This window comes from Lagenorhynchus albirostris, chromosome 11 (assembly GCF_949774975.1).
Source record: "Lagenorhynchus albirostris chromosome 11, mLagAlb1.1, whole genome shotgun sequence".
Taxonomy (NCBI): Eukaryota; Metazoa; Chordata; class Mammalia; order Artiodactyla; family Delphinidae; genus Lagenorhynchus; species Lagenorhynchus albirostris.
The window spans coordinates 82,374,318-82,388,492 of NC_083105.1; the positions used below are offsets into that span (position 1 = coordinate 82,374,318).

General features: G+C 35.0%; 1 protein-coding gene across 9 annotated transcripts in view; it reads right to left on the reverse strand.

Annotated features, from left to right (window-relative positions):
- Positions 1 to 700: 700 nt before the first annotated feature.
- The window catches only part of FGFR1OP2 (FGFR1 oncogene partner 2), a 32,776-nt gene continuing 19,301 nt past the window's right edge, over positions 701 to 14,175 (reverse strand). For 5 of the 9 annotated variants that reach the window (XM_060166684.1, XM_060166688.1, XM_060166687.1 and 2 more), the window contains 4 exons: positions 9,478 to 9,620; positions 6,966 to 7,079; positions 4,418 to 4,531; positions 701 to 2,724 (listed from right to left, as the gene is read on the reverse strand). In XM_060166684.1, coding sequence (XP_060022667.1) covers positions 2,587 to 2,724; positions 4,418 to 4,531; positions 6,966 to 7,079; positions 9,478 to 9,620 — 509 coding nt within the window. In that variant the 3' untranslated portion in view covers positions 701 to 2,586. Of the gene's footprint in view, positions 2,725 to 4,417; positions 4,532 to 4,812; positions 4,834 to 6,619; positions 7,080 to 9,477; positions 9,621 to 14,175 lie in introns of those variants that run through there. The other 4 variants (XM_060166689.1, XM_060166691.1, XM_060166692.1 and 1 more) reach the window with 4 other exon arrangements.

Here is a 14,175-nt window from a genome sequence, read left to right on the forward strand (position 1 = left end):
AAACCAGCTCTCCCTCCTGAATCCCTTCAATGATAGATACCAGTGATTTTCTTTCTACTGAATAGAGATGGTTTTCACTTCTTGTATTCTATACATGCTAGAGTCTGCATGAGCTAGGAACAAAAACCTTATAATCACTGAGGTAGGTCTTAAAATGAACATATTCTAGGGGAAGTTAGTATTTGAGAAATTCATTCACTTGCTCTCACATCAGCCTTTGGTTTGACAGACCAGAAGTCTGAAATCGAGCAGGGTTGGTCCCTCCTGGAGGCTCTGAGGGAGCCGAGGTCACTCCATGCATCTCTCCTAGCTTCTGATGGCCCCACATAAACCTTAGGGCTCTTGATTTGCAAAACCCTCTGCCTCTGTCTTCACATGACTTTCTCCTTGTGTGATTCAAATCTCCCCCTCTCCTATAAGGACAACAGTCATTGGATTTGGGGCCCATACTAAATCCAGGCTGATCTTATCCTGAGATCCTTAAATCTGCAAAGACTCTATCTGCAAGTATGCTCTCATCCACACGTACAACAGGTTAGGACCTGGGCATACTTCTGGGGGACACTATTAAACGCACCACAGATGATCAAAAGGTCTGCCAAGTCAGCAATAAGTTGCTGGCCAATTCCTAAGAAATACAGATAGAAGCTGTTCCTAAGTACTAAGTTTCTGGTAAGAAAAAATAAACTTGGAGACCATACCAATTTTAATCGCTCATCTTTATTGATAAAATAGGTTCCTAGTAGTACATATTCTCAGACATAAATTTTAAGGTTCTGCTTAAAAAAAAAAAGTATGGGCTAGAACACTTGCTATTTAATAACATAAATGTCTTTAAACACCAAGTTCTTAAAATAATATCCAAGTAAGAAGACCAAGAATAAATTAACTCAACTTATCTGTTTATAAAAATAATTATTTATCAAGTAATGTTTTATAATAGAGCTGCCCCAATGAATTGCCTCAGACTTACTCTCAATTGTGTAGCTTATTTCAATTCTGACTTGGGATAAAAACTCTATGAATGAATGTGGCATCAAACTAAAGGATACTTTCCCCAAAACCAACAGAAAAGTTGAAAAATAAAAACTGTCACTTGTTTACCAAATAACAATTAAGGCCTCTGAATGAGAAAAGAAATCTATTTAATGTTTGGGCCATTAGCCCTTTTCTATTCAATCAGTCCCATCAACCCCCCTTTCCCCAAACTTAAGATAAAAAATTCCGAAGTGAAAAGTAGTTTTGAATTTTACCAATATATGAAATTATACATAAAAGTTACCATGTAAATATTACTTTAACAAATTATATACTCCAAAGTAGAATTTTCTACTGTGCTATTTTTAATATATATTTAATGTGAGTACAGTATATTTAATAATCATATTTGACACTCTTACCTTTTCTTCTATAATCACGACAAAACATGAAAAATTTAGATTTCAACTGATGTTAAAGCACATTTCTATTTCTAGCAGCTTTTAAAAATTTATATACTGGATATATATTCTGTAAAAAATAAAACAAATACTTATAAATCCAGATTTCCCCCTCACCACCCCCTAGCCCTTTGACTGAAAGGTTACAAGAAACATCTTGTAGGTTATGAGAACCAGATGGAACTTAAGAATAGATCTAGAAAAAAATTTTTTTTAAATTTTAACTTACTGTTTCTATATGTCTTAAGCATAATTACTTAAGGAAAAAAAAAAGGTTTTGAGGCAGAGGAATTCCCAATTTACTTTGAAATTACCATACTTATCTTGCTATATCAAACATTTCAACTGTTAGCTAAATGAACTACATAATATCCTTAAAGATCAAACAGAGAAGAGAAAAATCTCATCTCCATTACTGATTTAGAACCAAAACTTATTCTTTCAAAGAAGTAGTTTAACCTACTAAATATGTCTCTTATAAGCTCTTCTTTCTTAGAAAGTAGTATTCCTTCTCTTTCATTCCTGAAATATTTCATATACTTAAGCAAATCATGGACAACTGTTAGTATTAATTAGGATAAATTAGCTAAAATTAAATTACCTCTTTTATTTATGGTGCATATAAAACATTCCTAAGTCTTTCAAACTGAACTTTCTTTGACAAAAATTTAAATTAATGAGAAGGTAGACAGGCAATCATTAAAGCTGAAGTCTCATGGTACATAAGCTACTTGCTAACTTTCACCATACAGGGAGGATATAATTTAGTATGACGATTTTCCATTCACAATACTGTGGCAAAATTTGTATTTTAAAATTGGGATGTTTCTATTAATTCCCAGACACTTGTCGGGCATATTCATGTTTATCCAAGTGTCAACCAGAAAGCCAGCAGCACTGCTGAAAGCTCTTGATACATTCAGCAGTCACTGTGAAAATCTTTAACTTGTTCACCAATTAACAAAGGCTTAGTTTCTATTTTTCAATTATAGTTTGGAATAACGTCTATGACCATTAACTATGCATTTTCTTGTTGCTGTCTTTTAAAAATGTCATTGCCAGTGCACTGTACATATTATAAAAAATAAAACAAAGGGCAGCTTGAGATGGATTTTTCTGTTAATTCATTCACAGACTTAAAAGCTCTTCAGCTCTTCCTCAGACTCAGGTCACTATTGGTCACTAATGCTGATAAAGATGTACTTTCCGACACATCATCTTTTCTAAGATTCAAAAATGATTCTCGAGTTATTTGAAGGATCTCTCTCAAGCCTTTATTTTCTTGCTATAAGAAAGCACAAAAACAAAGAAGCAGTCACCGAGGTGGCTACAAGAGTACAAACATATCTTAAGAAAAGCCAAACACATGAAGGTATGATAAATAAAAAGCAAGTACTGTAATTGGCAGAAATGTATTCAATGATATATGCAGCTGAAGTTGACAACTTGAATCCACGGAACACTTTTTTAAAGAGGTAGGAATCATGTGTTCAATGTCTTCCACCACTGAAAAGCCTTTTTATTTATGCAGCTGTAACTGTAGACAGAACCTCAGAAACAGCCCTATTTTATAATCACAGTATAGAAAATCACAGTAAGAAAATAACACCTAGATTTATATTTGTGTAAACTCAGAAAGTCTGAATAATACCCTGGGGCTAAAAGCTCTCAGTACTTTAGTAATTTGATTATTTCCATGATAGCATGGAATGCAGGGCAAGGCCTGGTTTGCTTCCCTCACTGGAATTTAACAGCAGCAGGGCTGGCTGAATAGATTGTGATATTTCTTAGAAGGAAAGTTAAGTGACCAAATCTAGCACTGGTAAACAACTTTGCCTTTGCCCTTTCCTTCTAGATTAGTTACTGCAAGAAATTTTTAGACATTTACAAATAACTCTCATAAGTTATTCTCTACTGCTTTGTCTTTTGGTCTTACTTTCTAAGTTTCAATGGTATAAATAAAGCAGAGATCAGCAAACTATGGCCTGGCTTGAGTGAGGCCTGTTATTGTAAATTAAACTTTACTGGAACACAGTTGAGTCCAATCTTATTTTTTGTGTGTATAGCTGCTTTTTCATTACAATGCCAGAGGTGAGTAGCTACAACAGAGACTGCCTGTTTGCAAAGCTTAAAAGATTTACTATCTGGCCTTTTACTGAAAAAGTTTGCTTACCTTTGTTATAAAGAATGAGAGAACTTTGTACACTTAGAGAATCATTTTTGGCCCTCTATAACCAATTTCTCCACCATGATTTCAAAAGAAAGGTTTTAAAAGTATAAAGGTCTACTCTACTGATTTCAGTTATTCAACAATGACTTGTGCTTCTGCTACCACAAAATAAAGGACAGATGCGATAAAAGCTTTTATATTCCCCAGAAAAATACAAGTGGCCAAAGAATATGATTTGTGGACTGAAAACATTTCTCCCTGCATCACTGTCACCTCTAATAAAATAAAGATATTAAAAAAAATTACTAAGCTGAAGAAGTATATTCACCTAATAACAGAAGAGACACAGGATAAAAAAAAAATCAATTTTCTCAATTACTGGTATAAGTTTACTATTGATCCTAGACTCTTGCATTACTATATAAATGGTCTTGCATTATACACCCATATAACCAGTATCCAGATTAGGAAAAAGAACATTACTAGTATCCCAGAAAGTGTGTGTGTATATATATACATATATTATTTTTTTAAGATTTTTTTGGGACCATTTTTAAGGTCTTTATTGAATTTGTTACAATATTGCTTCTGTTTTTTTTTATGTTTTGGTTCTTTTGGCCACGAGGCATGTGGGATCTTAGCTCCCTGACCAGGGATCAAACCCGCACCCCCTGCATGGAAGGTGAAGTCTTAACCACTGGACCGCCAGGGAAGTCCCCAGAAAGTATATATTTTAAAGTGGGATATATTTTCTGGCATAAATCTTTGTATAGACAGTTTTCACCTACATGTGCAATTTAAAACTTACCTCAAGTTGAAATATTCGTTCCTGTTCCCTGCAACCCTGTTGCTCATCGATTTCAATGGCTTTCCTCATTACTGCTGCCATTTCAGTTATCTGGTCAACATGTGCTTGTAATTCCTGAAAAAAAAGAGATGGAAGTTGTGAATCAGTGAAATACTTTTTTAAAATTTTTGGATCCTCCCCTTTTTATAAAATCTGCATTGCCACTTAATATGAATGTAATATCTTTACATTGCCATTTAACATAAATGTAATATATCAAACATATTTACAAGAAAGTTGACTGACCATGAATGTGCTTTTGAAGTCAGATTTCTGTTAGGACTAGGATTAAGGATAAGCAGCACAGCATATCTAAACCCGTAAACAGGAAAAATACTCATTTCACATTCCTCTCACCACAAATGATCAGCAACTTTCTTTTCTGCACCTACATACCCATTGACCAAAGTAATGGGAAAGATAAGCATTCAATCTCTTTTCCTCACTGAAGTCTTCATGATTTAAAAATATTTTCTGTATTTTCCATGCCTAAAAATTCATCTCAATTCAATCCAGAACCTCTTCTAGATTATAATCCTCATTGAGAGCAGGAACTGTACATTGCTTATATTTGCCTACTATTTAATGTTAGGTACATAATAGATAATAAGTATTGAGTAAAATGAACAGAGTTCTTCTTTAAAGTATTGAATATTAACTGGCCTTCGCAAACTGTTCAAAATATAATTTTAGTATAAAATAGACATCCACATTTGTTTGGCACAGCAAGTAGCATAAATTTCTTCCAATCTCATTCTCTTATTCTTTTTTGCATACCTATGATGAGCCAGGCACTGTGCTAGGTGACAGGAATATGAAGCCTGTTAAGAAATGTTCCCTGATTTCAAGGAGCTTACAGTCAATGAAACAGACAGATAAAAGGTTTATAATCAACAAACATGAGAATAATACTTTTTTAAATGAACAAGTTCTACAGACCATTGTTCACTAGCAATTGAGGGTCATTTTATTATACTAAGGACAAAACTTAAATATAAAAGTTAATAGCTCCCCAAATAAACACTGTCTCTTAAATAGTTGTATATACTCTGTAAAAAGTATTTGAACAAGACCCCCCAAAACCTACAAAACTAGTAAACTATGGAAGGAATAGAGAATAGGAATATCTTTAGCAAACCACACATTTAATATCTTCTTAACCAACAAAAATACAGATCCTTATATTATTTTAACACAATCTATAAAAAGCTGGTACACAGGAAGAAGTCAAAATAAAAGATTACGCTGTCCACTATGGCACTATTTAAATTTAAAGTACTTGAAGTCAAATACAATTTTAAGAAATTAACAATTCAGCCCCTCAGGTCGCACTAGTCACACATCAAGTACTTAATAGCCACATGTGGCTGGTGGCTTCCATACTGAACAGCATAAAGAACATTTCCATCACTGCAGAAAGTTCTATTGGACAGCTCTGGATTAGATTATGATAGCAAGAATGATATCAAGACAAACATCTGTCGTATTCTGTAGTAGTTAAAAAAAAATGATTACAATCCCTCCCACTGTAAAGGGAGCCTAATGTTTAAACCCAAGTTAAGTATAGATAACTGCAGCAGCAAACTGAATAAGGGTAACGAGTAAAAATTTTGAATACCAACAGCTTTCTCAGTTTATGATTTGGTGTCTTATGGCACTGACCTAGGTTAAACGACTACAAGGAAGCAGATAATTACTTGCCTTTAAAACGAAAGAAGACAAGAAACTACTAATTTTTTCAGGACAGTCTGTTTTAATACAATCATCGTAAGAAAAAAACCCCAATACTTCAAACAGAAGTGCATTTTTATAGGTCTGGTTCCTGGGTGGTTCACTTATTACAATAAAATCTTCAGGGAAGTGTCATGGATCTCTTAATAGGCACAAGAAGGCAAGACCTGTGCTTTCAAAACTGTCTTAAAGGCAAGAAGTGCTAGCAACATAAACCTTGCACTGTCTTGAAATGCCTTTCAAGAAAAAAAAGGCAGTTAAAACACAATAGACACAATGGAGAGGGTATACTGCTATACTTAGTAACACCTAAACAAAGGCAATTTTACTGTGAACTCAAACTAAAGGACTATAACTATCAAAAATCTGAATTAACACAGTTCAATAGTTTGATTGAACAAAATTTTTAGAAAATCAGATTAAAATTATTACCAAGAAAACATCTTTGATGTCCAGCAAGAGGATGACCGTTTGAAACTTACTAAAATTTTGCATCTATAGCTAACAAGAACAATAACATGAAAGGCTGGCCCAAAGAACCTTTAAAGCCTGCAATTATCTAACAGGCTATGTATAATACAATACACAGAGAATTGATGACAGACTTAAAGTTTCTACACTGAATACTTTTGCAAGGCTATGAAAAGCACAGCGTTTTTAAAAGCAATTTCATTTATTTGCTGATTTAATTTGGGAGGAGAATTCAATGTAAAAGAACTTTTTAAATGGACCCCCCTTCCAGCCACACCCCAAAAGCTGACTGTTTTATTTAGTGTACATTCTGATTTGCTTCCAAGTGCCTCCTCTGCAGTCCATGTTGAGGTGCTTCAAGGATGTGTCGAGATGCATCAAGGAAGAATCCTTCGGAGTTGTTACGATGCACCATGTCAATCTGTAGTACAGAGTCATTATAATGTTAATACGGATATTATCCGTAATTTAAAAACTGAATGAGTGTTAGTTCATGCGTGTTAGCCAACTGTTTGAAATGTTTGTTTTTTTAAGATTTCCAAAAAGGTAGCAGTTCAAAAATAATGTAAAAATGAGTATTTGAATGAAAATGAGTTCTCCTCAAACTTTTTATTGGTTTTTAAATGTGTGCTCAAAAACTTCCAGGTGAGGACAAAATTCTATGTTACACTAGTCTCAAAAGGTTCTCTTACTCCAAAATGCTGTTACGTGTAACTTTGTTTATTAGCCCTAAATGTGTTATAAAATTATTTTTGTGCTTAGGCATATCAGAGCACTAGTACCTAAACATATCTTGGAAGCTCATATTTATCATACAAGTTTCTCTGCTCACCCACTTCTGCTTGTTGACTCCAATAATTAATTCAAGGCTAGATTTAGATGGATTTGCTACCTTTCCTTGCCACTTTCCCAGATTCTCCTCATGAGAACTAACCTTGCTTCCTCTAGTATTCCAGTAATAATTCAGATCTCTATTTTAGGATTCATCACATCCTACCTTATATTAGATAATCATGTTTGTGTCCGTATCTCCCAATACACTGAAAGCTTCTATGGTAGAGTAATAAACTTATTCATTCATCTTATTATTAATAATAACTAAGCCAGTGCAAGTGTTAATAAATATCTGTTTGAATCAAAGTGTCTCCTTTTTGTTAATAAATATCTGTTTGAATCAAAGTGTCTCCTTTTTGGGAAAAATCAAAATCACAAACATTAATATGTATTAGTTAGAATTAATAACAAGTAACTGAACTGTCATTTCATGGAAGGCAAGAATCAGCACTTAGATGAAGAATTCAATTGACATAATTGAAAAAGGATGATTTACAGCTATCTTAAGAATGTTTAACTTTGCTAATTAATAAAACAGCTGTGATGAGTGGTAAAATCTAATGTGTTTCAGAAAACATTTGCTTCTGACATAGCTGCTACCACAAGAGACTAGCTAGCGTCAGTACCTTATTCTTAAGCACTAGTTTGCCAGAGCATTCTCTTTAGATCTTAAAAAAATCTAAGTTGTTAAACATAAGGGCCTTTTGGAATGTCTCAAGATTATACTTATCTTACCAATAATTTTAAGTCAGTTCATATTTGTACCTTAAAAAAACCTCTTAAATTATATATTTAAAATTAAACTTTTTATAATGATCTCATTAACAATAGATACAGTTTATAGTCAAAAGATTGCCATTTAACTATCCAAGGTTTCTTTTTGGATAGGAGATGAATAACATAATTAGATAATATTAAAGCCACATTTATTTTTACTGTTTTACTATTTGACACAAGAGCTGTCGATTACTAACTTCCTTAATATGTAGAGTTGAATTTACATATTAAAGCAATTCACTAGGTATTTAATTTTAATAGAATTAATAATTTTAAAATACCTACAAGCACCAAGATGGAAGAAATATAACATTTTAAGGAATCTAAAAAGTGTTTCAATAATTGAGAAAGATAAAAATGTTATATGAATATTTCTTAAATAATATTAGTTATAACTAATAGTTAGTTCACCATTATCCAATACAGATAATGGCCTAGTAGTCACAATCTATTCTAATATTTTTATTTCACACCAGCAGTTAAAAATCAGTTTAAAATAAAACATAAACGGAAAAGGACTATTCTACCTGTTTTCAAAACAGGTGCTAGTAAACACAGGGATCAGAATGAGTACGATGAACAGCAGGAAAAACACTAATTTCTATTAGTTCAGCTCTGTCTCTAGAAATGATATTAAGTGATATGTGATGGAGGAGGGGGTTGGGGAGGCAATGTATTTTATATATACATAAATCTATACATATATTTGACATATATATGTCTTCTCCCCCCACCATGGCACTACCATTAATAATCAGGAGTATCTATAGTCTGGATGAATTAACCTCATTCAGAAAATAGTCTTAAGAAAAACAAATCTACCTTTAGCTGTTTTCAGATTTTTAAAAAAGTTTTAAGCATTTAATTTTCATTTTTGCAAGAGATATCAATACACAAATTAAAAGAAGTATTTCTTACAAGCAGATAACCTTATAAAAATAATTTTGAATTGAACAGACTTACCTTTATTTCCCAAATAAAGTTTATTTTTTAATATATATTAAAGCTACTAGGGAAGAATGGGAGTTAGAAGAGTAAATCAAACAGAAAATGACACATAACATGAAAAAAATAAGAAGAAAATGTCAAAAAGAGAAGTATTCAATATCATGTAAGTAAGATTCCTATGATTTTTTTAAAAAATCTGAACACAAGTTAACCAATTGTCCTCCTTTTCTATTTCAAATTATATTTACAGAAAGGATTACCTTGGTGTGCTGCTCTTTTAACTTCATTATTATCCCTGGATCATCTTTTTTGCTAGCCATTAGCAATCTAAACATTTGCTCTCGATACTTGCTCATTATAAGTTCCAAGGCAGACTGATGTTCTTCCAGGGATGTACGTAATTCTATCAAAAACAACAGTATATTTTATTCAAATTTGAGTTCAGGGTGTACAAAGTATTCTCTTCCACATTAATCAAAAAAGCAATTTATAAAGGGGGTATTTTAAAAAGAAAATATGAGGTACAAAAATCTAGCCACATAGAAATAAAGGATACTGGGGCTTCCCTGGTGGCACAGTGGTTCAGAGTCCACCTGCCAATGCAGGGGACACGGGTTCGTGCCCCGGTCCAGGAAGATTCCACATGCCACGGAGCGGCTGGGCCCATGAGCCATGGCTGCTGAGCCTGTGCGTCCAGAGCCTGTGCTCCACAACGGGAGAGGCCACAACAGTGAGAGGCCCGCGTACAGCAAAAAAAAAAAAAAAAAAGAAAGAAATGATACCAAATGGAGTCCTTTATTAGTTCTCAAAATGACCATTTTAAACTCAGTTTTTGAGAAATCATTTTAACAAATATTTACTGAACAGGGATTAAGTATCAGATCATGCTCTATATTAGGAATACCAAAAGGCCATAAAGCTCAGAGTCTAGTGGAGAAAACAAAACATAAATAATTAAAATACAATGTGGTAAGTGTAGAGTGGAGCTCTATCCAAATACATACAGAAAGTCTGTGAGGAAAAATTGCTGAAAGCTTCACAGAAGTATGGTATTGAGATCAACTTGCATTCCTTGAAATGAAAAATAAACGACAGGGCATTCTAAGCAGGGAGGCATGAAACTGGATGGTGTGTTTGGGAAATCGTTCAGGGTGACAAGAGCAAAGGTTTCACGGAGAAGAGAAGTATGGGAAGAATACAAAAAAGAAGGCTTGGAGTCGACTTTGAAGGACGGTGGATAAGAAAATAGTACACAGTGAAGGTTCTCAAGCAAAAGAATAACATAATCAGATATATTTTTGAAAAATCAATCTGATGCCTGTGTTGAAGATGGACTGGAGGGAAAACACACTGAAATCAGGGAGACCAATGAGGACAGTTCAGGCAAGAGACTATGAACACCTAAGTTGTGGGCCAAAGTGGTGGGACTGCCGAGAATGAAACTGAGTTATTTCATAGGTAATGACAATGGTGCAAGCTGGATACTGAGGGTGAGAGTCTAAGATCCAAGTAAGGTAGACATTCATATGTAGGAAAGGATAAAGAGCAATAAATATCCTCTCTATCTGGGGAGCTACCTTGATCACACGCCTCTTAATCACCACATCAGAGCCTTTTGCCCTCAGCTGTCTGTGGTTCTGGTTCTGCATGGGCTCCAACTAACTTCACATGGGAGCAATCTGACTTCAGGCTTCTGCCTGGCTTCCAGCTAGCACCGTGCACCTCTGTCTTCCACGCTTGAGTCACATAGCACAAATGAAATTGCCTTTCATAGCTAAGCTAAAATAGTTTTATTACTTAGTACTGAGAGTACTGGCTGATACAAGGGAGGAGATGTAGAGTGTCAGGTCCATTAAAAATATGCTATCTTAATCCTCATCCAAATCTGAGAAGAGGATATTATCCATTCCATCATCTGGATGGAGAAACTGAGACTCTGCAAAGGATAAAATATTTCTCCAATTTAATAAAATTCAACTGTAAAAAGAGTGATGTGTGACCCAGCAGAAACAAAAAATAGATGTGTGATAGCAGCAAGAATGGAGAAGAAGTGAAGATGGAGTGAGTCAGGAAATGTGTAGGTATGGCTGCTAGTCCATGGGTGCCTCAACATTCCTTGTTGTTTCCTTCCACATTCCTGAAATAGTGCCTTCACTGCCTTTTCCTCAAAGTCCCAGCTAAGCATGCTGTTTCCTAGTGGAACCCTAAGTAATACAGCAGCCGTGTGGTTGACAGGGTCTTGGAGCTTGGTCCTGGTGTCAGGTGGGAGAGCTGAGTTCAGCTGGGAGAGCTGAGTTCAGGACACTGGACCACCAGAGACCTCCCAGCCGCATGTAATATCAATTGGCGAGAGCTCTCCCAGAGATCTCCAATCTCAACGCTAAGACCCAGCTCCACCCAACAGCCAGCAAGCTCCAGTGCTGCACGCCCCATGCCAAACAACTAGCAAGACAGGAACACAACCCCACCCATTAGGAGAGAGGCTGCCTAAAATCATACTAAGTTCACAGACATCCCAAAACACACCACCAGATGTGGCCCTGCCCACCAGAAAGATAAGATCCAGCCCCACCCACCAGAACACAGGAACCAGTCCCCTCCACCAGGAAGCCTACACAACCACGGAACCAACCTCACCCACAGGGGGAAGACACCAGAAACAACAGGAACTATGAACCTGCAGCCTGCGAAAAGGAGACCCCAAAGTTAAACAAAATGAGAAGACAGAGAAATATGCAGCAGCAGAAGGAGCAAGGTAAAAACCCACCAGACCTAACAAATGAAGAGGAAATAGGCAGTCTACCTGAAAAAGAATTCAGAGTTTTGATAGCAAACATGATCCAAAATCTTGGAAACAGAATGGAGAAAATACAAGAAACGTTTAACACGGACTAGAAGAACTAAAGAGCAAACAAACAATGATGAACAACACAATAAATGAAATTAAAAATTCTCTAGAAGGAATCAAGAGCAGAATAACTGAGACAGAACGGATAAGTGACCTGGAAAATAAAATAGTGGAAATAACTACTGCAGAGCAGAATAAAGAAAAAAGAATGAAAAGAATTGAGGACAATCTCAGAGACCTCTGGGACAACATTAAACACACCAACATTCAAATTATAGGGGTCCCAGAAGAAAAAGAGAAAAAGAAAGGGTCTGAGAAAAGATTTGAAGAGACTATAGCTGAAAACTTTCCTAACATAGGAAAGGAAATAGTCAATCAAGACCAGGAAGTGCAGAGAGTCCCATACAGGATAAATCCAAGAAGAAACACGCCAAGACACATATCAATCAAACTATCAAAAAATAAATACAAAGAAAAAATATTAAAAGCAACAAGGGAAAGGCAACAAATAACATACAAGGGAATCCCCATAAGGTTAACAGCTGATCCTTCAGCAGAAACTCTGCAAGCCAGAAGGGAGTGGTAGGACATATTTGAACTGATGAAAGGGAAAAACCTACAACCAAGATTACTCTACCCAGTAAGGATCTCATTCAGATTCAAAGAAGAACTTAAAACCTTTACAGACAAGCAAAAGCTAAGAGAATTCAGCACTACCAAACCAGCTTTACAACAAATGCTAAAGGAACTTCTCTAGGCAGGAAACACAAGAGAAGGAAAAGACCTCCAATAACAAACCCAAAACATTTAAGAAAATGGGAATAGGAACACACATATCGATAATTACCTTAAGTGTAAATGGATTAAATGCTGCAACCAAAAGACATACACTGGCTGAATGTATACAAAAACAAGACCCATATATATGCTGTCTACAAAAGACCCACTTCAGACCTAGGGACAGATACAGACTGAAAGTGAGGGGATGGAAAAAGATATTCCATGCAAATGGAAATCATAAGAAAGCTGGAGTAGCAATTCTCGTATCAGAAAAAATAGACTTTAAAATAAGGATTATTACAAGAGACAAAGAAGGACACCACATAATGATCAAGGGATCAATCCAAGAAGAAGATGTAACAACTGTAAATATTTATGCACCCAACATAGGAGCACCTCAATACATTAGGCAAATGCTAACAGCCATAAAAGGGGAAATCGACAGTAACACAATAATAGTAGGGGACTTTAACACCCCACTTTCACCAATGGACAGATCATCCAAAATGAAAATAAATAAGGAAACACAAGCTTTAAATGATACATTAAACAAGATGGACTTAATTGATATTTATAGGACATTCCATCCAAAAACAACAGAATACATGTTCTTCTCAAGTGTTCATGGAACATTCTCCTAGACCATATCTAGGGTCACAAATGAAGCCTTGGTAAATTTAAGAAAATTGAAGTCATATCAAGTATCTTTTCTGACCATAACACTATGAGACTACATATTGATTACAGGAAAAAAACTGTAAAAAATACAAACACATGGGGGCCAAACAATACACTATAAATGACCAAGAGATCCCTAAAGAAATCAAAGAGGAAATTAAAAATTACCTAGAAACAAATGACAATGAAAATATGATGACCAAAAAACCTATGGGATGCAGCAAAACCAGTTTTAAGAGGGAAGTTTGCAGCAATACAATCCTACCTCAAGAAACAAGAAAAATCTCAAATAAACAACCTAACCTTACAACAAAAGCAATTAGAGAATGAAGAACAAGAAAACCCCCAAAAGTTAGCAGAAGGAAAGAAATCATACGGATCATATCAGAAATAAATGAAAAAGAAATGAAGGAAACAATAGCGAGATCAATATAACTAAAAGCTGGTTCGTAAAGAAGATAAATAAAATTGATAAACCATTAGCCAGACTCATCAAGAAAAAAAGGGAGAGGACTCAAATCAACAAAATTAGAAATGAAAACGGAGAAGTAAAAACTGACACTGCAGAAATACAAAGGATCATGAGAGGATACTACGAGCAACTCTATGCCAATAAAATGGACAACCTGGAGGAAATGGACAAATTCTTAAA